The sequence below is a fragment of the Macadamia integrifolia genome, chromosome 11 (assembly GCF_013358625.1).
Source record: "Macadamia integrifolia cultivar HAES 741 chromosome 11, SCU_Mint_v3, whole genome shotgun sequence".
Classification (NCBI taxonomy): Eukaryota; Viridiplantae; Streptophyta; class Magnoliopsida; order Proteales; family Proteaceae; genus Macadamia; species Macadamia integrifolia.
Window position 1 is genome coordinate 3,286,980 of NC_056567.1, and position 23,812 is coordinate 3,310,791.

At 37.7% G+C, this 23,812-nt stretch overlaps 1 protein-coding gene across 1 annotated transcript; it reads left to right on the top strand.

Moving 5' to 3' along the window:
* The first annotated feature begins 8,109 nt into the window (after positions 1-8,109).
* LOC122093918 (receptor-like protein 15) lies at positions 8,110-20,618 on the top strand. Its single transcript, XM_042664469.1, has 2 exons — positions 8,110-8,247; positions 20,268-20,618. Exons 1-2 carry the CDS (start codon positions 8,110-8,112, stop codon positions 20,616-20,618), a joined length of 489 nt encoding a protein of 162 aa, XP_042520403.1.
* Positions 20,619-23,812: the final 3,194 nt, after the last annotated feature.

A 23,812-nucleotide genomic window follows, 5' to 3' on the forward strand; every position in this document is an offset into this window, starting at 1 on the left:
CCCCCCCCCAAAAAAATGAAAAAAAGGAGAAAAACACCAAGTTGAAACCAAATACTTTAATCAGTTTTTCTATTCTCATAAAATGGAAAAACGCCAGAAACGTTTTTCTAGATGACTACCAAACGCAGCTTACTTTCTTAATGGTCGATAGATTGAACATGAAGGAAAGCTTGCCTCATAAGTCTCATAGTGATGGGAATTCCTGTGTTTATCGTCGTTATCATGGTTATAAAAATTGGATCGAATTGATCAGAATCGCCCTTATCAGATGATTGGTATCAATCGAGACATATCTGATCTCCAATTCCAATCTGATTCATACCAATCCATTGGTATGGTCATCCACTCTTATGGTATAAGAATAAAATGGCCTAAAATATGAAATTAAAAATATAAAAAACAGGGGTAAAACCGTCCAATATTATTCGATCCCAACCGATACCGATCTTGAGTTTTAAATCTTTGGTCCTACTAGCTTATGAAATTTAAAATCACTCTTACCATTGGAGTAAACTTGGCCCTTAAGAAATCCTCTACTAAATTGAAGTGGAGTTGAATTAGAACTGGGTAGACCCTCTCCGTACCTACTTATAAAATCTAGGGCCAGTCGGTTACCTGTTCACTCTGCTAATCTCTCTCTCTCTTTCTTCCTTTTCCTCTGAAAGCTCAATCATGTTTCTTGTTCTTATTACATGCATCCGTTCTTCCTATACTGAAAGCCACACACGTTCAGCACACCCACAACCCAGAACCAAATTCCATTTCCTGTTTCAACAGGACCATGTTTATGTAACAACACTGAATGATGGCTCTCAAATCAGTTTTAGGCAGAGTTCTAATCTATTGCCAGAGCAAGTATACAATGTTGAGTTCCCTTACCTGCTTATACCTGAAGTCAGCGAGATCAAAATCCATGCCATGCTTACCCAGATGGAAATCCCTCCCGATTCCATAGAGAGAATTAAACAATAGATAACCCATTATGCTTTTGAAGCAACCTTTTTCTGTAGAGAGAGGACAGACGTTTGTGAAGCCATTGATATCTTCATAGGTCTTAATGTTGCTCTCGTAGAATATGACAAAAGTCTTGATGATGTTTACGCTGAATGGTTCGAGTCCATGGATATCGGAGGAGAAGAAGGTTCAATTAGGTTGGTTTTGGCTTCACCATCTTCAATTCAGGCTTTAGAGATTAAGAAATTTGATGATATCGAAGAAGACCCTTCTTCTTCGATATCATCAAATTTCTTAATCTCTAAAGCCTGAATTGAAGATGGTGAAGCCAAAACCCTTCTTCTTCTTCTTCTTCAACAGAGACTTGTATGATTTGCATGGATGAGTACGTGAAAGGAGTCGATGTTGCACGGTTGCCTTGCTCGCATTTCTTTCATGGTGAATGCATTGTTAAGTGGTTGGAATGCAAGAATTCGTGCCCCTTATGTCGTTCTGAATTGCCTTCTAAAGCTTAATTTCTTAAATTTTTTATTTCATCTTCAGTCATTGTAATGCTGATTTTGTTGGATCTTCATATACAATCTCTGTTACGTAATGAAGTTTTTCCTTTTTCTTCAATCAAATCATAATCTTTATTTATTTATTTATTTATTTTTTGGTAATGAATCTTTGGGTCTTCAAAGTCCTATCCTACAAGAAAGGATGAGAGCTCAGCCCTAACTGAGTACTCTCCAACGTACCAGAATACATTGCACCGGCTGGATTGGTATGGGCGATCGGGTATAGGTATCAGAAAAGGGGTAAAATCGTGAAAATATCTATTTTCTTTGATGAAAAGTAAAGGTAAAATTAACTGATCGAAATCGATATAGGTCAATCTGGAATTGATATCATACTGTTATCCTCATACAGATCTGATACAAAGACTAAATCCTTGAATGTACCTGAATACATGGATATTATCCTCTCAAGTGGTCTGAGAAGGAACACCTGAAAGGCCCAGATTTCCGGGAGAACAACAGTAAAAATTTAACTTGATAAACTGACAGGTGATTGTAGTTAGAATACCCAGAGATATGATCCAATACGTAAAAGGATTAGCAGAAATAACCTGAGACTATTGTTGAACCTCGTGGCTCCATGGAACATCTTTTTAGAGAGAGTCTGCTGTCTCCTAGAAGCATTATTCTTTTAGAAAATTAATAAACATTTTTTCAAAAAAATAGATTTTAAGATTTCAAATCGAGATTAGAGTCCAATTCAAAAGCTCGAAGTATCAGGTGGAGGGACTCAGGTATATGAAGGGATAGAAGCTTTCATTGGTAATTAATCGATGTGATATTATTTTTCCAACATTCCCCTTCATGTGTAAACAGGCTAGAACTACAAGCCAGTACACCTGCACGGATGAATAGAGGCAGCTGGGGTTTTGAGATGAAAGGAAATACATGTTAACTTCAATGATTTACGAGGATGGTATAATTATGTTCATTACACCAAAGTAATTTATAATGATGATAGAACTATCTCATATAAGCCAAAATGATTTACCATAACGATAGAAAAATACCCATCACTCTACCAAAAAAACAAAAAAATGCACATCGCTGTTCATAAGTTTATCGTGATTGGAAAAAAAAAAATCTGCCTCCAAATATCAATAGAATTTAAACAGTCAAAGAATATGTTTAAGACTACAATAGGTCAGTTATGTTCATCAAGTAATATAATTTACAACAATAGTAAAGCTATGTATGTCGCCAAAAATGATTTATTATATTTGTTGCCATTTATAAGTTTACCATTACAAGAAAAAAGAAAGTTGTCATCGAATATGATCAGATGAGGCATTTGGGTAAAGGTAAAAGTTACCATATCGAAATATTTATAATATGATGGAAGATTTATTTTCATTACCCAAAATATATTCATCATTCACATAATTTGTACTAGTATCATGGACATCGAGTAATAGAAAACTGAGCTTTCCTCTAATCTCAAGACAATAAAATCCCAAATATGCTGATATGTTATGAACTTATTACTCCATCGTAAGAGGTTTCGCTCATACCACACATGATACACAAAGGCACATAAAGACCCCAAGGGGGTAGCCGAGTTGGTGAAGGACCTTCAACTCCTCATATCTCCTTGGAGCCACTCATACGGGGGTGTATAGTGCTCTTCATTGCTTTTAGTAAAATTTGAATGATTCTCATTCAACCCCGATATGATTTGGTCCATGCAGTTGTGGGGTCAGTATAGGCCCACAGGTCTAGTTAGGTCGAAGGTTTGAATACTCGTCGTTAGCGGGGGAAAAAAATGATCTCCCACATCAAGATTTTCCAAAAAAAGAAGTGGCTGCTGGTTTACAAATAGATAATTTTATACAATTTATGTTTTTAAAATGATTTACTATGACGGTAGAAAAATATCCACCACTCTACCCAAAAAAATAAAATAAAATAAAAATAAAAAATAAAAATAAAAATACACATCACCATTCATAAGTTTACCATAATGGATCCGCTGGGAAATATTGACAGAACTCGAACCATCGAAGAGTTTATATGTTTAAGACTATAGTAGATCAATTGTGTTCATCAACTAATTTAGTTTATGACAACATTAAAACTATGTATGTTGCCAAAAATGATTTAATATATCTGTTGTGGTTTATAAATTTACTATGACAAGAAAAAAAAATTGTCGTTGAATATTGATCAGACAAGGCATTTGGGTGATGGTAAAAGCTACCATCTCAAAATATTTTTATTTCCATTACCCAAAATGAAGCATTTAGTCTAAGATCATAAAACGGTAACATCAAATAAATTTTGCAGCTCGAGTTTTCCTAAGAACATGATGAATCCATTCATTGATCGTGTTGCTTTAGATGGACATGGAGGCTGTCAGGAGGATGTTTGGAGGAAATATTAAAACCCTACAAGGGTTTGCGAACCCTAGGATGGTAGGTGAACTAGCATCTACAAGTAAGGAAAAGTTTTTTTTATTTATATATATATATATATATATAGTGAGGGTTTTTGGTATGTAACTAATCTGAAAGAGGTGTGAGGATGAGCAACCGTGACCCTATTCTCCATTGATGTTGAATAAAATCTCATCTTATTGTAGAAGTATGCAATTTAGCTGAATCACATAAATCTTTTAGGTGAATTATGTGATTGTGTGTTTGTATTCCCATTTATTTTTTTGCATTGTTTTAATTAGGTTCCTGTTTTGCACACTAATCCTTCCGCATCTAGGCATTCATAATAGTCAAATCTACCGAATCTTAGCTTCACGATCCGAGTTAGTGGGTGATACTTATAACATAAGAAGATCAGTTAGTTCAGGATTGAATGACTCAGGTGGCTCAAACCTTTTTTTATTGCTAAAATACTAAACTGTTCAAATATCCACTTTTTTTTGCTAAAGATCAGCAAATGAATATATTGAAAAATGAATAAATGGGAGAATACATGAGAACACTCTTCAAATCTTTGCTCCACCTTCGGCATGGCCATTAGCAGAGCAAAAACACAAAGCAAAATATAAAAATTACAAAATTTGAAACCTTGGTCTTTTCAGACAGTCCCACTAAAGGTCAGAGATAATAAAGTTAGGACTAGAATCCCAAGATGATGTAGAACGAGTAGTAGAGGCATGATTCGCTAACTTGTCCGCGATTGTGTTCATCTCTCTATAGCAATGAGTTATCTCCCAGATAGTGTTGTGCAAATATCTTTTGTAAAAAAACCATTATTGCTGAAAGCACCATGGAATTTTTTGGTTTTTTATACAGGCCACCACAGCTTGAGAGTCACACTCTATCCATAACTTGGTTATGCCTTTGGTGGAAGCAAGTCTAAGGCCATGAAAGAATGCTGCAAATTTTGCCATAAAATTAGTCCCTACTCCTTCATAAATTGCAAAGCATCCTTAGGCATTTCCTCTTTCATCTCTGAGGATGCACCAGCTCCCGAATTTTTAGGTTTCCAAGAGAACACCCATCAATATTCAGCTTAAAGAAACCACCTGGAGGAGCATTCCAAAAATGTTCCTAAATTCTTCTAGCCTGAGGCAAGGAAGATAATTTAAACTTTTTGGAAAGAAGAAGATCACCCAATGATTTTATTTGAATAGGATTCAGAGACGAAAAGTCACTGAGCTCCCTCAAAACAGATTGCTCCACCAATCCAACAGGATTAATTTTATTATCAAACCTCCTTCTATTTCTCTCTATCCAAATCTGAAAAGGAACGATAATAACGAGGGGGACCCATAGCATGTTACAATGAACTACATTCTTTTTCTTTTTCCACCACGAGAAGAGACATTCAATAGAAGGGAAACCACTCCATCGCTGATCAAAATGATTGAGCAGAAGAGACCAAAGGTGGACAGAGAACTCACAATCAAGGAAGAGATGCATGCAAGTTTCTTCACATTTGCAACATAAGCTGCACATAGAAGCCAAGGAGATAGATTTTTTTGTGATATTGTCATCTTTGGACAAGTAGCCATGGGCAAGACACCACCCAAAAACTGAATATCTAAGATGAAACCGTTTTTGCTAGACTGTCCTCCACCATCCTTGAAAAAGTAATTTTTCTCTAAATTTTTCCCAAACAGAGGAAGTTGAGAAAACTCTTGATTTAGTCAGAGACCAGATTTTCCTATCATGAGCAGCAACAGAAGGGAGGGAAATCAAAGAGATGCGGTTGCAAATAGACTGCATAAGAGGCGACTACAAAGTGGGCATATGCGATTGGCCATCTTCGATAAAATCTGAAACTGAAGCGTTGAGCCTGCAATTGATCAGCTGATCATGAAATATTTCATCAAAAAGCCTTGAAGAGCTAATCCATCGATCATACCGGAAGTTAATTGTGGCTCCATCACCTACAATCCAACGTTTAGAATTGCTCACAAAATCCCAGACTTTCCGCAGGCTAGATATAATAGAGGAAGAGGTGGCATACAGTTTAAGATTACCATCATTAGTCATAAATCTTCCTCCAAGGAAGGACGAAAAAATAGAAGGATCTGATTGAATGTGCCAGCTTAGTTTGGACAGCAAAGCAAGGTTGACATCTCTGAGATGGCAAATGCCAAGACCTCCTTCAGATTTTGGTTTGCAAACTTTGGTCCACTTAACAATAATACCTTTGGAGGTATCAGCATCACCACTCCAAATAAAATCTTTTATCCACTTCTCCATTAGTGTAATCGAAGAAGATAGCCAAAGATAAACTGAAAAGTTATGCAATGGAATGGTGCTCATAATAGTCTTCACTGGTTCCACTCACCCTATAAAAGAAAGTAATCTTCATTTCCATCTAGTCAATCTAGATTTGAACTTATCAACCAAAGGAAGGATCCTTTCTTTCTTGACACAGCCTCTGAAAATATCCACTCCAAGGTACCGAGTTGGAAAGTCATAGATAGGTATATTTAGGATCTCCTTAATTCTGTGTCTCCTAGCAACAGAAATTGTTCCCAAGAAGATTTTACTTTTTTCCAGGTTTATATTTTTCCCTGAGTAGCTCTGATAAATATCTAGGAAATTTTTAATGCTTCTTATACCCTTCAAATCTGCATTTATAAAAATAAAGAGATCATAGCATATAAAAAATGAGAAGCGGTGTAGATATTCCTTGGGCCAAGAATCGATTTCACAAAGCCTTTATCTTTGAGCTCACGAAGGCCGCGACACAGGGCTTCTTCCGCCAGAATAAAAAGCATAGGAGAAAGAGTGTCCCCTTGGCGAAGATCTCTCGCAACTTCAAAAAATCCCATGGGGCCTCCATTAACAAGAATAGAAAGCTTGGTTGAGATTAGAATCTGCTCTATCCAATTCACCCAAGTCTGAGAAAATCCGAAGCTTGTCATGACATAAAATGGAAAATCCCACTCAAGAGTGTCAAATGCCTTCTGAATGTAAAGCTTCACCCCAATACAGCCCCCAAAACTTTTCTTGGAAATCATATTAGATAACTCTGAAACAACTGCAATGCTAGAAAAAATGACTTTTCCTTTCTGAAAAACGCCTTGCTCTTGGGAAATCAGACGAGGCAGAAGAGAGCTCAGATGGGAAGCCATAATCTTAGGAATCAACTTTAGAAAGAAATTACCTAAGCAAATTGGACGGAATTGTCCCACCTTACAGGCATTATCCACCTTAGGAATTAAAGTAATGAAATTGCTATTAGCACCCTTTGGGATAATTCCCTCTGTGAATTTTTTTTAATAGCCGTTCGTACATCATTACCCACACTATCCCAGCAAGATTTATAAAAAGTCCCAAGGAACCCATCAGGACCTGGGGTACTGGATGGATCTAAGTCAAAGACTGCACACCTGATTTCCTCAGATGATGGAATGGAAGTGAGGTTAATATTATCTACATCAGTGAGGACCTTTGGAATCACAGAAAGTAAAGAATTATTCTTGATGGAAATACCCTTCTTTCCAAACTCTTCATAATGGTCAACCAAACGTTGACCGATGTCACTCACCTCAGTAAGCATAGAGCCATTAGCACCTTCAATTTCTCTGATCATATTTCTTCCTTTTCTAATCTTAGAAAAAAGATGGAAAAACTTAGTGTAGCGATTGCCCTCCTTAAGCCATTTAACTCTTGATTTTTCATGCTACAATTTTTCTTGCTAATGGACAGTTTTATTTAATCTTCTTTTGCCTACAGCTCTTTAAACTGGCCAAAAGAAAAAAGGAATCCTAAAATATATCCGCTTATATTAATTTGCTTTACTTACCCGAACCCTGGACTGAAAAGCCCTATTGTGTAGAAGGGTATATCAGTCATTTCATTTAAAACCTATTAACTTCACCCACAATTTTAGGAGTCCAGATTCTCTACCCACGTGGGTTGCCTCCTCACATGGGTAGTCACCAATGTAGCAAAATCCAATTCTAATCCTGTTTGAAATGTGAATCCTTACCCGGTAATGCGTTTCTCTCTCTCTCCATCTGGAGGTTCCATTTTACACTAATAAAAGGGCCGGTCTCTCTCTCTCTCTCTGCTTCTTTCTTCCTTTATCAAGAAAGATCAATCATGCTTCCCTCTTTACATTATGTTATCCATTCAATGTCATCATAAGCTCCACTGGGTCACAACCCAGAGCATCAATGCGTTTCATAGTTCAACGTCACCATTTTCTAGTAACAACCACAGATGAAGGTTCTGAAACCATTCTTGGACAGAGGCGTGTTCTGTCGCCAACTCAAATATTCAATATTGAGTTTCCTTACCTACTTGTCCCTCAGGTTAGTGACTACTACATCAATGATATGGTTACACACTTAGAAATCCCTCCAGCCTTCATTGAGCTACTGAAACGATAGATATCCACACATGGTTATCAAGCGGCTTTCATTTGTAGAGAGAGGAGGTCTTGATCCTTGAGTATTACTATAGGTCTTAATATTCGTCTCGTAGAAGACCTTGCAGAGCTCGAAGCCAGTTTGGTGGATATGGTTCGAGATGGAGGTTATAGATTGGTTCCGGTTTCGCGATCTTAGATTGAAGCTTTGGAGATAAAGAAATTTAATGATACAAAAGACCCTTCTTCTTCTTCTTCTTCTTCTTCTTCTTCTACAGAGACTTGTATGATTTGCATGGATGAGTACGTGAAAGGAATCAACATTGCACGGATGCCTTGCTCACATTTCTTCCACAGTGAATGCATTGGTACGTGGTTGGAACATAAGAATTCATGCCCTTTGTGACGCTTTGAATTGCCTACAGAAGCTTAATTTCCTAAATTTCATGAAGTGACGTTTATTTCGTGATTATAGTTTTCTGTAAAATGACATTAAAATGCTTTAAAAAGAAAAACATTAAAATGATACATCATCTTTTGTTCTGTAACTGTATTGTTGATCTACTTCAAATAACTTTTTCTGCATCTATATTGGTTGATTATGTCACACCCCGTTCACAATGAACCGGGCCAGTGACCGGGTTAGCACCGGTTAACCCAAACCTGCCAGGATCATTTGATACTGTATTCCACCACAGCATACACATAACTAATAAAAACTTATCAGATCAGCGGAAGACTAAGTTTTACCTGTGAATAGTCCCATAATACTTGATACCCGAATTGTGATACAGTAGTTATAAACATGTGGGCCCGAAGGCATGATATTTACACAATAAAAGTACAATTCACATATCAAGTACATAAAGGAAACCATCAAAAAAATCAGAGTACACAGCTCGGTTCGGTATCAAGGTTGGAGCCCAGCTCGGCATCGCATGGTAGAGCTCAGCTCGGCCTCAAAAGTGGAGCACAGCTTGGCATCAGAACTGCGGTCCCGCAGCACAACTCTCGCACGAGCAGTCAGTGCCGTGCTCTAACTCCCCAGGGGCCCACCAGTCCTCTTCAGGGAACTCGACTGTGAGACCCACCCCGTACTCCTCAGATGTATGACCTGCAAAATCATCTAAAAAGTGGATACCCGCGGGATGAGCTCACTAGCTCAGTAAGTGGTAAGATGGACCACACAGCAGTCCACACATCAAAACACAATCATATGCACTACATGCCATGCTATACATTTTAGATCACATCCACCTAAGCAACATTACTAAGTCTTCGGTTTTAGTGCTACTACAGCCACAGTGCGCGTATACTCCGGGTACGAGCCGTGAACTCCATCCCGCGATACGCCCATAGGGCTGTCGGAGAAGGCCTACCGTGAGTACTCAGAAAAGTAAAGACAATTCCGTCCACCGGCTCTCAACAGAAATGTAAATGACTGAAATTAAAGGTGCTGACTCCAGCAATTTAAAAGCAGTACGATTGGCCCTCTTGAATATACCACCGGGGTTGCCGACTGTCCTAGTGACCCACCGGGCGTTATGTCTAACCGCCACAGTGACCCAACAACCGCGACCACTGCTTCCCCCCAAATGGTAACCCAACACCTTAACCCCTGTTGAGAAGGGTCGTAGCACGGGATGGTGAAAATCCTAAACCGCAGGCTCCTATATGACAATAGTATGATTGCATAGTGCCTCCGCGTCCCATACCACGGGCCAGCAATGCACTCATTTCCAAGCGGACTACGGCATCTAGTCTATCAATGCATTATGCACAATGATGTCAATATTCAATCACATAAGCATCTCATCAATTGGCATTTAGAAAGTAAACATAACACACATGCATAACAATGTGAGGATGACTAATCTACATAGCATATTCATGATGGCATGACTAGACTAGATACATTTAAATGAACGCCAAACAATGCCTTGAAACAAGGCCAAACGTCCTCTCCCCACTTACCTGTAGCGTACAAGGATTTTCGTTCGGTACGGGTGAGATCCGGTGCGAAACGGGTAGGATTTGGTGAACCTAGCATAATTGAGCGGGGTTAGTACTTCACCATTTTAGGATCAAAATTAACGAGATCCGATGACAAAATCATGTTTAGAACGTTAAAAGAAGGTCGCACGTCCAATTTGGGTCCAATCGGACGTAAGAATCACCTTCGGGGCCACACAGGTGGGTCTGACAGGTGGGCTGTCTGGCCCACCAGTTCTACCCACCAGTTTGGACCGGCAGGTAGGGGCCCGCTGGTTGGCCCGTCGGTTGGGCCAGGGGGCCCTGCTAAGACCGACGGGCAGGGTGGCCCGCCGGTTAGCCCGCCGGTTGGGCCCGCCGGTTGGGCCCGAAGGCCCTGCCCTCTCAGGTGGGTGCCCACAGGCGAGCCAGATGGCCCACCGGTTCCACCCACCGGTCTTGGCGGAAAACCTGTTGTTTCTTCCCAATTTCCTCCATTCTTTGGGGATTCAAATGGGGCTTTTCCCAACCCATTCTTCACACCTTCAAGGTCTTATAGGATGGTTCTAACCTAGATCTAGGTTAGATTCAAGTGATGGGAAATCATCTTACCTTCTTTGCTCAAGAACAACTTCAAACCCTCCAAATCACTTCAAACCCACAATGCTTCTTCCACCTTGTCAATACCTCTTCAAATCCTTCAAGATCAACACATAAATCATCTATTAAACCTTAGCTTTATCATTTCAAAGGGGATTTACAATAACTCAAGAAACCCTACTCGAATCAAGGGTTTATGCTTGGGTATGGTGAATGTTCAAAGAACTCAACTTTACTTACCTCTAAATGTAGATCTAGAGTTGATGATCACTCTTCCGGCGCCGGAATGGGAAGATCAAGCTTCGGCGCCGCTGAAATCCTTCTCTTCTTCCTCTTCCTTCTCTTCCCTTCTTCTTCCCTCTCTTTTCTCTCTCCTCTTAACTATCCTCACCAATGTACGAGTGTCATTAATGAAAATAAAAGAAAATCATAAATGCTATATATATACTTCTTAAATAACTAAATAGTGCACATAGATGGGTCACTCAGGTGGGTGGGTGCGCCCACCTGTCCGCCCACCTGAGGGCCAAAACTTGAGATTTTGACAGAGTTCGGGCCTCGGCGCGAACCCCACCCCTGGCATACGATGTAATATACATACACACCTTAATATATGGCTACAATACCTAATTTATCCGTATATGGCCTTATGATAGGTGCATGTACACGGCTTGGGCACTCCCGTCTCTTCTGGCACTGGCTCGGACTTGTCGGGCCAGTCGGTGTTTAAGGTCACCCTTGCCATCATGGCCCATAAGGAACCCACTCTAACTCCCTCTGGTTCGGTTCCTACATGGTTAAACCGGGTCAACCGCGAAGTCAGACCGGGTTTACGAAGTAGGGTATTACAGATTAATACCTTGGAAATAGCCTCTTCTACGAACCAGGGGTAAAGTTATGTACATTTGTTCTTCTTCATTATCTTTCCTCATTTTTATTTTTTTGGTTGAATGATTTGATCTCTCCATATTATATTGATTTAACAAAAAAGTAAGTTCTAATTCAGTAGAAGGAACAATGGAAAGTGAACCACCATCAGTAGAAAAAATTCCTAAGCTAGGCAAAGATAACTATATGATTTGAAAAGAGAAGATAGAAAAGCACTTGACGCAAAAATGGTACATCATGCCCTTCTTTTAGGCCCTCTTTGGTATCATTTTTCTTTTTTATTTTTACCTAATTAACAAAATCTTTAACGAAAACTATTTTTTATCAAAACATAAAAATGGTATGGTAACTACTTGAGAAAAATGGTTTCTTCTGAGAAATAGTTTGGTATCTCTACGTGCAAAATGATTTTTTGAATAAATGTGAAACGCCCCGACCCTATTAACCTTGCACAATATTGTCTTCTTTGGCCCATGGCCTTTAAGGCTTTAAAACCCGTTGTGCCACGTTAAGGAGACTAGAGGTTATTAACTAGTCCAGGAACATCTTCTTAGGCGATGTGAGACTAAAATTTGCATTCCCTCACCGATCTCCCAACCCCCTAGTACTTGCCGTATTCTTGGTGGGGACACCTCATCGATCTCTCAGGCGGGTCCAGTACTTACTGTATTATTGGGTCTCACAAAATGGGTGAAGAGATTCCCTTCACCAATCTACTATATTACTCTCTTTCTCCACTTTGAATTGAACAAGAGGGGATGAGGGGCTTGTATTTCTAATTATAAAGCAAATGGCTACTTTACCCCTTCATTCACAATGGGTTTACCTATATTCCCAATTACTGCCTTTGATGGAATGCCTAAGAAGATGTCTCTCACTTATTCTTCTCCTACACATTCCCTGGGAAGATACAGGATGGTATCCTTGCAAAGTGGGTCCTCTCATAGGCAGATTCAGTCATTCAATCATGAATGGAGGTGGGTCCTATCTCACTTTAATGGAATTCTATCTTTGACATCATGGCCGTTTTAGCAATTTATCACGTTTGGTGAGAGTGAAACAAGACACGGACTTCATCCTCCAAGATGTGTCATCAGTTTTGAGGCTTCTAATACTTTTAATGTCAATCAGAAAGCTCTCTCGCTCCCCTTTCCTTGTACTATGAGAAATCAGTTTATTGTTTCCTCGTAGGATATCCAAGACTCTCAGGACAATAGTTCTCCCTCCCCTTGTTCTATTCTCACCTTTATTTATTTTTTATATTTTATATTTTTTTTAATAATGAAGGGTGTTCCCATATCTTTTGGAGTGGGAACATCCCGTTGTGTCGCTTTGCAATACCCACAGAGGATTAATCTCTACTGATGATCATGCCGGAGGTGGAAAGCATCTTAGGATTTAGCTTTTTGTTGGTTTCTTCTAGGGTTGGTTAGATTGTATCACTCATTTTTTATTATTATTAATATATATTTTGCTTATTTTTAGCAAAAAAATAAATAAATAAATAAATAAAAGTAGTAACTGTATGGGAATTTATTGAAAGTTTTAACTCTCAATCAGATCATATTCTTTGTTTCTTCATAATGTTTTAATCTTTGTGTAATTAGAAGGTTTGTTGCGGGTTGGTTCAGATTTTTAGAAAGGCATGATATGTTTCAGGATATGATTTAAAATTTTCTTGGTAAATTCCTATTCCACAATTAACACCTATTTATGGTAAGAAATTTGAATCCTAGGTCTTCTCAAAAGACACAAAGCAAAACATATGGACAGGAAGAATTTACACCCAAAACCAGCACTGTCCATTGTGCCTGAGAGAAGAATAAATAGAACAGCTTGGAATTTATCCAACCAGAAAACCGATTAATGGAACAACATAGTGCATAACATAACTCACTTCGAGTAGAAAGAAAGATGACTCATTTCCAGTAAAAAGAAGAATGAAACTATTTTCAAGTAGAAAGAAATATGACAAAAATAAGTCTCAAACAGACTTCCATTAAAGAAGTTGAAAGATCCAGATTATCTAAAACTACGACTGCAAAACAGTGAAGAGAGAATGGAAACCAAGATGACTCAATCCTCAACTACCCCAATCCCCTTCCTTCAAATCCCGTCACTCTGCTCCTTTTCACTTGGATCTCTGCCTCATCTTTCAGGGCTTTCTCTTGAGTTTTCTCATGAGCTTCTTCTTCCATGGAAACCAGATTTGAAACCAACTTTAATTCCAGGTCGTAGAAGCTTCAATATTAAATTTAATTAAAAAAAAAAAAGGCTTGATTTCATAACTTTCATCCTAACACAAAAAAAGGTCACTGAAACATGTAAGTCCACAATAGCCTTATCCCTGCTTCAAATTCGACTTTTAGAATTTCCTATCTTCTGGATGAAAAATGCAGGTATGACCCAGGATTAGGTGCCCTAAATCTCCAACTTCGACCTCTCTGAATTATAGCTCCTCTACCACCTTGGGGTGGTTCCGACTAGCTTCAATCCTCTCAACTATATTATCTGCATATGTATCACAAACTAGTTCATATATCTTTTGCCTTCAGATCAGGGATAAGGTTAAAAAAACTATACCATGTTATGCTAAAAGAAAGAAAATTAAAAATAAACTTCTTATGCTAAAAATTCTAATAACACAACGATCTAAAGAACTACAAACAAACACAAGCAAGAATAATATCCATTAAAAAATTCCTAATGGCTTCAGTGAGGGAAAACAGAATCAGGATACTAATAGTTCACAGCTAAAATAAGGCAACTAGATTCAGCCCATGGCATTAGGCTGATTGGGCTTGGGTTTTCAGTTGTTCTCCCCCTTCCCCCCAAAGTGAAAAATCAAATTTTGTCTTCAATCCCTAGATCAAAACACAATCCCAGCAGAATGTCATTCCTCCAGAGTTGATTCTGACAGAAGCAGTTGATACGATCAGCAATAGGCACCTTAAAAGTACCAAAGAAGGAACACCGAGAAACAGGATGACTCAGTACCAACTCAGTTCAGTTCAACCTTGTGGTCCTGAGTTGTCTCAGTCGGTCCAACTTTTGGTTCATTAATAAACAACCAGAATTGTGTGGGACACCTTATTTTAGGTGTTTTATTTGTTGTTTATTTATTTGTAATTATTTGTGTTTAGTTTCTTTAGAATTCTAGTTAGGTAGAACTCTATCTTATCCCAATTTCAGTTCGGTTACCTCTCAAGTTTAGTTTTTAGTGTATTTTTCCTTCGATTAATGTGCTCTTGAGCTTCTTCTTAGTTGGAGTTTCTGCTACTCAGGCTCACGGTTTTTTTTTTTCTCTCTCCTATGCTTAAACTTAACCTATAGGTTCTATATTTCTATTTGGTTGCAAGAGAAATAATTAAAGGTAAAAGAACTTAAATAATTTTTTAGATCATTAACATGAATGTGTAAATTAAGTTCATATCATTTCAAAATTTATTAATAAAAATTAGGGAAAATGTGTGTATTTATGATGTCAAAATCTTGTCAAATTTGATCTAAGTATTAATTGGATAATTCTTCATCAGTATCAATCCAATCAAATCTTCATTAATCAGTGACCAAAAAAAAAATCATCATTAATCACTGCCCCTCTACCTAGTTGGATATAATATACTCTCAAGTAAACTAAAAATTTTATTAAAAAATAAAAATCGATATCATAAAAGAAAAATAGTAACAATTTTGATAATATTTGAAAAATCTTAAGATGCTCCTTTATGTAAGGGGCAAGCAACAAATGAATTCACATTTTTTTTTGTGGAATCACATGGGATAATGATAACATAAATTTCATTTTAAGTTTGAAATTTTCACTTTCGTTCCCTTCCCTTTAACTTTCCCTTGCGATAATCCGAATTATTACTCTCTAGAGAACCTAATCTATAGAGCTCTTCCATTCAACATCTGCTCAACTTCCTCAATTGCTAGCCCTTTGGATCTCTGGCACACAAACCAGAACAAAAGACAAGGCAACTACAGAAGCTAACCCAAAGTCCGATGAATATTTTTTCATATAAATGAAAGATTCACTGTACCCCGTACAAATTGCTTGTGTTAAGGTGAGGAAGGACTAAGCCACCATCTCATTGTTACTTTCTCCTGCTCTTTCATTTTTTAGTAGATAAGAAGAATAGTGTAATAATGCAGAGATCTCGTGAGGAGGTATTGAAACAACAAATGAAATGATTGAATGCAAGTGAGAAGGATTTGTAATCCTCACTTTTCTTTCATTCTTTAATCCATCCTCTAATGTCTAATGTATATCTGAATTTGTTGTTTATTCTTCTGGAGTTCTTTCTTCATTTCCACTTTATCCTAATCCCTTATAGGGGTTGGACTAAGATACCCTAACCTGGGCCGGGCTAGGCCAGGGTTGGTGGCTCGCCTCAGGTTGAGCCTGGTTATGCCCTTTTTTAAATTTATATTGTAAAATATGTATTCATATAATATATGTAACGACCCAAGAATACGGTAAGTACCAGACCTGACTGAGAGATCGGTGAAGTATTCCCACTAAGAGTACAACAAGTACCAGGGGGTTTGGGAGATCGGTGAGGGTGTGCAACTTCAATTCCACATCGCTTAGGGAGAGATTCCTGGACTAGTTAATAACCTCTAACCTCCTTAACAGAGCACAATGCGTTTTAAAGCCTTGAGGCCCATGGGCTAAAGAAGACAATATTGTGCAAAGTTAATGGGGTCGGAGAGTGACAAATGATATCAGAGCTGACACCACCAACGTGTGGGGCCACAACGGGGATGCTGTGTCGAAAGGGGGGAAGTGTAATAACCCAAGAATACGGTGATCGGTGAGGGTGTGCAACTTTAGTCCCACATCTCTTAAGGAGAGAAGTGAGATTTCCCCACCAAGAATATGGCAAGTATTGGTGAGGGTGTGCCCCACATCGCCTAGGGAGAGAGACCCAAGAATATGGTGATCGGTGATCGGTGAGGGTGTGCAATTTTAGTCCCACATCGCCTAGGGAGAGATTCCTGGACTATAGATTCTTGGTGAGGAGTCCCCACCAAGAATATGGCAAGTATTGGTGAGGGTGTGCCCCACTGACCCAAGAATATGGTGATCGGTGAGGGTGTGCAACTTTAGTCCCACATCGCCTAGGGAGAGATTCCTGGACTATAGATTCTTGGTAAGGTGTCCCCACCAAGAATATGGCAAGTACTAGGGGGTTTGGGAGATTGGTGAAGGGGTTTGGGAGATTGGTAAGGGTGTGCCCCACATCGCCTAGGGAAAGAGATTCATGGACTATAGACCCGCCTGGGAGATACAATATTGTGTAAAGTTAATGGAGCTTGGGCGTTACAATATATATTTATAAACTTTCAACACTTGACACATTTTTTTATATAATATATTATATCTGAAGATAATAAGTGACATAATATATGTTATTTAAAATTGAGGGTTTTCTCACCTGCCAGGCCTAGCCCATATGTCTCCCTTTCCCCTCCCCCTTGATGAGGGCCAATTAGGGTCAGTCCGGTACAATGCTGACTCAAGGCTAGTGTTGGATTTACAAGGCGCTGATTCCAGGCCGAGCTAGACCTGGCCCAGCTAAAAACCCCAGCTCAACCCGAACTTACTTTAGTCCTTTTGTAAAACAATTAGATATAACCAGGTTACCCATAAAAACAGAAATCAGTCATTGTGATTTTTGATGCGTGGATCTAGATCCTAGTAACCCAGTAAAAGAAACAACAAGAAGAAATAATGAAGTTAGAAACATGTAAGAAGGACATAACATGAAAGAAAAAAACAATTTAGAAAAAACCTCTAAGAAACAAAGAATGAGATGTATAACATACCTATGAGAACAACGGGATGTAGTAAGCTATAAAACATCGATGAGTTCATCTGGATTAAAATCATAGATCAACCACTTTGATGAAGTTCATGAAGAAACCTGTCGTTGCTTGAAGCCTATACAGTTGTATTTTCAGCTTTTGTTGAAGTTGCCGAAGAAACTCATCAATTGATTCTTTCCAATGTCCTAATTTTGGATTCCATTGTAGAAGACAAGAATTCCTGAAGCTGATTTGTTAAGATTTACAGTCTTTGGTATTTTTATTAGCTTAAGTGGCCTTCCAGAATCCATCTAATACATAATCTTTTAAATAATTTTACTTCACTGCGGGAGAAAAGTATTTGCAACAATCTCCTTTTATCCTCTATTTGTCTACACAATTAAAACTAATTAGCCAATGCAGCATAGACCCAAAAAGGACCGGTTAAAAAGCCAGTTACAAATTTCAAAATGGAGAATCACAAGGCCTGCTTCTACTGGGATAAAATTTGGATTAGATGGATGAAGGGATAGCCAAAAACCCGATGGAAGAATCTAAAGAGTTAAATCAATCTTTCTAGCCCACTTTGAGCCAACTCCCCTAATGAGAGGTTGCTATCTGTGAGTGAGAGAGAGAGAGAGAGACCAAGTCTAAAGAGCAAACATAAAGAAATATTGTAATCATGAATAGTTATTTCAGATGAAAATGGTGATTACTCACCTATGAGCTCTTCTTGATGAAATTCATAAAAATCGACTTCTTTGATGTGATATAGAGAGGGAAACCCAGCTCATTAATTTTCCTCCACAAGTTGTTTGCACATTTTTTGGACAAATGTACAAATACGAGAAAGAAATGAGTTACACCTCTCTCTGTGTGATCTAGCTACCTAGTGTTTTCCCCAAAAATACCCACTAGGGAAAAAGAAGCTCAGTTCTCTACTGCTCGTTGTCCCTGACACTAGTGTAAATCACCACAATATTTGTGCTTGGAACCTCCAGATTCCCTTCTTGAACATAATCCCCCTAATTAAGGCTTATTCTTAATTTAGACTATACTTCTTCCCCTCCCTCCTCCCTCCTCCCCCCCATCCATTGGGTGGAGCCTTTGTAGTCCATGTGCATTGTTGAATATATTTGTCTTGTATTTATTTATTTTTGATAACATTTTTTAGATGATCAGTGGCTTGATTAGTCTCATGGACTCATACTTATCCTATAACCGTATCGATCAAGTCATACCGAGGTTGAATGAGAATCATTCAACTTTAACTAAAAGCACCCCGTGTGAGTGGTCCCAAAAAGATAAGAATAGTCGAACTCAGAACTACACGTTTTCAGAGGTGAAGGTCCCTTGCCATGCCAAATCTACTCCCCCGTGGGGTTTAATATATATGTAAATTCAACCAAAAGAAGAGTAAAACTGACCTACAATTAGTTGTAGCATGGGCTAGTCATCCAAATGAGAGAATTGATACTTTTTGGTATAAATATTTGGGAAAAAAGATTGCTATTTGGCGGTGCTCTTACTATCATTCACATGGAACAAGGAAATAATCACCCCACCCTTCCCCTTAGATGCTTGTGTGCACTCCAATTGATCCACGCTGGCACCCTCAAAATGAAAGTAATTTTTTTCCAGTGATTACTCGTCAAGAGAAAGAAAGCCCATGTGCGAACCGAGTTTGACTAGGTTGAAACACCTCAACACCGAAGACCAACCTCCTGGATGGCATATCCTATTTCAAAATCTGTTCTTCACGTACAATTTAATTCCCATTCCAATCAAAAGTCTATACACACAAGTCTTAGGACTTTCAAATAATAAACTGGAAGGCCAAGCTTTTCCTCCCGATTTTGCCAAGCTTTTCCTCCCGATTTTAATTTTACTCGGTTACAGATGTTATATTTGGATAACAACTCATTTTCAGGAAATATCTTAAGAGGATTATCCAAGTGCGACAACCTATGGGTATTGGATATTAGTAACAATCAGCTAACAGGTAGAATTCCTAATTGGATAGGTAACCTTACATCTTTGAGTATGCTTAAAATGCGAGCCAATCTTTTACAAGGAAATATTCCAATTCAATTTCAAGTATTTGGGTGGTTGGAATTTCCTGACCTTTCAGAAAACCATCTTTCAGGATCTATAGTATCATTATTGAATTCAACAAATTTACAACGTCTCCATTTGCAAGGAAAGGGATTCATAGGATCACCATCAATTGCTCTTATCAACAACTCAAATTTGTTGACATTGGACATAAGAATTAACAACTTATGTGGTGGTATTCTTGACTGGATGGGTGCTCTTTCTGGTTTGAGGGTTCTGTTGTTACATGGAAATCGTTTAAATGGTCCATCCAAATAATTTGTGCCAATTGGAATGGATACGCTTAATGGATCTTTCTCATAATAGCTTGTCTGAATCAATACCTTGATGTTTCAATAACATTTCATTTGGGAGGAGGATGGAGAAGGAATTTATATCTAATATTAAACGACAGTTTGGGTTAGTGCAGCAGAAGAAACAGAATTCATGACAATAAGTATGTATTTTCCATATAGAGGTGGAATCTTTAATTTTATATCCGGGCTGGATTTATCATTCAACAATCTCACGAGTGATATCACACATGAAATAGGAACTTTAAATGGAATTCATGCATTAAACCTATCACATAACCAGTTAACAATATCCATTTCAAAAACCTTCTCCAATTTTGAGCAAATAGAAAGCCTTGACCTATCCTATAACAGATTGATTGGGGGAATTCCTTCAGAATTGATCACACTATACAATTTGGAGGTCTTCACTGTGGCACATAACAATTTATCTGGTAAGACACCAAAGATGAAGGGACAATTCTCAACATTCAACAGTTCCAGTGGAGAAACAACCAATATATTTGCAACAATTTCAAATGATGTGGGGAACGAGCATGAGATTGACATAACGGCTTTCGCTAGTAGTTTTGCTGCTTCATATGTGTGCTTGTTGGGACTTGCCACTATTCTCAACATCGATCTTTATTGGTGAAGATTGTGGTTTTACTTCATCGAAGCATGCATATACTCATGTCATGATTTCTTCTCTGATACTTACTATAAGCTATGCATCCATGCACGTAGATTTTGTTTGCTTATTTGGAAAGCCTTAGTTGAGTGAATATTGTAAGGCATGCTTCATTTACAAGTCAAGTGGAACACATCCCGTTCAAATATAAAATAACTAATGCACTTGCTCATTTTATTATTTTATTGTTTTTCATTGTGCTTTGTATAGTTCAAATTGATTATGTTTCCTATTCTTTTAGTTGTGAACCTTCTACATAGAAAGCCTCATAAAATTATATTGTGAAACCTTTCATGGTATATGATAGACACATGCTTAACAGAATCCTATCAAAATGGTATCAAGCTGACCATTTGAGGGCCTTATTAAGAGGCTTATGATTGACACATGCCTTAACGGTTCATGCATGGCAACAAAACCCAAAAGCTAACACCAATGAATGGTGGTAATCAATGTGGTGTTTTTTTTATTTTTTTGATAAAATCAATGGTCGTTGTCATGTAGCAATTGTTAGGGTCTTGTGTTCCTTGTGGAACATTGAATAATGTGAGATCTCATGTCCGTTCTTTAAATCTGTTAGGAAAAGAATCCTTAGAAGATTATGATTCAAATATAGAGTGTAAATTGTCAATCCGATAAAATTCTTAATTAAAGGGATTGATAAGGTTTTGTTCAAGTATAGACTTCATCTGTTTTAATCAAAGAATCGTGTTTTGGTTAAGGCAAATTTTCAACTACTTGGTTATTGAGCCAATTATATTTCATCATTTGGGTAGGTTCCTTGATTTGCATCTTCATGTATTCAGATCCTCTATATCACCTAGACCTTATAATAGTATTTATCAAGTTTTCATAAGTGAGACTTGGTAACTTGGCGAGGCCTAGATTTCTCTATGTGACGGCCCTAGTTTCCCCAACTCAAGCATCCAGTTTCAGTCCAAATGAGGGTCTCTACCATAATAAATGGTAAAAATTGAAAATTTATTTGTTGTAAAGAGAATCAATTTTTACTACTAGATTTTGTTTTTTGTTTTGTTTTGTTTTGTTTTTTTTTTTTGTTTTTTTTTTTTTTTTTTTTTTTTTTTTTCAGTGAGAAAAAATATCAAGGTGAAAACACTAGATGCACCACAAGGCGATTTACAATTAAGAAGGTGTCATAAGGCGCCAACTTAAATGAAATGAAAAAAAAAAAAAGAATGTGATAAAAGAGAAAGGCCATATCATGGATTGAAGCCCTAAAATTTGACATGTAGTCAATCTATCGACTCCTTCATACATCAAATAATTGGAATCGACCACATCAGCTCTCCTTACTTAAAATGAAACATGATACAATTGATATAAGGTTAAGCGATGTAAGGATTTGAAAACACATCTTCATAATTTGGTAAATGTACAAAATGACAAAACAATAAAAGTTATATTCATTTTTTTTTTTAATGAAAGTAATGCTGAAATTGATGGATATAAAATTGAGAGAGAGGAGGATCCTTTGTCATTCTAGTTGATAATTGGGTATGCCTAAATGACATCTTTATAAGTGTATTTAGAACTTGACACTTTTTATTTATTTTTTGTCTTATTTCACCAAGCGGGAGAAAGGAGCAGCGGGCAAGGGGCTTGGTAGGCCAACAACCCAGTGAACGGAAAAGGCACAGGACTAAAACACTTTACAACATGAGCTAACAACAACCATGCACCACCTATATCCACATTCCCGAAGGCACTTATGCATTCATCCCTAAGTAGATTAGGTCCTTAAACCAATGGCCCTTTACCAATAAACAGTTGTTGGAAATGGTTGTTCTCGGTATTTTTTTTCTTAAAGAAAATAAATTATGTTAAGGGTATAAAAGAGTTTTCAAAACAAATTTCAATTTTAAAGTAACTTATCTTATGCTTTATCAAAAGTCATCATTGGTTTATCGAAAAAAATTTCTAAAGCCATCATTGTGATGCACATTTTCTTAAGTACATATATGAAATGACAATATATATTCTCATTAGAAATTATATATATCACATACTAAGAGGATAAAAAAATAAAATTACAAATTATTTGATATTTTCTTATATTCGATTTCCAGGGTCTGAATATCTCATGTGAATTATTCTGGTTTCAACCCAAGAAGACGCACGAGAAGTATGTCCTCTGAAGTGATTCATTCCAGTTATATGATTTCACAAGGGCTTGTGGGGTCTTGAACTGGATTCCCATGGGCCCAGATGTGCATCCTTAGTTTCACAATTCATTGAATCTCTTCCTGCATAATTCTTTATTTATTTTTTATTTTTTTATTTAGGGTGTGGGGTGGGGGGGGGGTGTGGGGCGCTGGAACTATTTTTAGATCTAGAAACCTATACTTGCCCATATGATGTATTTTGTTCTAATAAATAATAATTAAAAGATTGTTCAAAAAATGTTATAATTTAGGGAAAAATGCGACACAAGGTCGAGGAGGCTCTCTTATTGGTCACACCTTGTGTGTGCTACGTGGCAAATGAAATGTTTTGGATTTATATATCAAATTTCAGAGCTGAAATCAATCATAAGGGTTCCAGTTACGTGAAAGAGCTTGAAAATTTCAGGGCTTGTATTGGGCTTTCCCAGCCTTTAGGTTAGGCCTAGCAAACACAAAATATTTTAGGCTTTTGAGTCATGGGCCAGCCCTTATACGCACGGACCTCTAAGTTACTTAATTCGGGCAGAGTGATTGGTGGGTATTGTATTAGTTACTTATTAGTTATTAGTGGGTTATCACTTATTAACCGGGACCAATGATGGAAACCCAAAAACCAAAACGAATTCCCCTGGCTCTATTAATGCCGCATGAGCGGATTAGGATAAAAATTCTATTGGGGCTTCTTCTGTCTTGTGGGTAAGATTGAGCTTTCTTGGCCACCGATTAGGACATTCAACGAGGAACTTAGGGTTGGAGAGGATCTGAAAATTAATTGCCTCTGTCTAATTTGAAGACATCGTGATCAAATTGATTGAATATACCGATGAAGCATCTTGGAGTAAATAGGGAGGGACTACTGAGAGAACTTCCATGAGATGAGTGATCGACTATTTGAGGGTGTCTATCTTGGTATTTCCATCACTAGAGGGTAATTTCAGTATTGAATGTAATATATTAAGGCTGATTTCATCACTT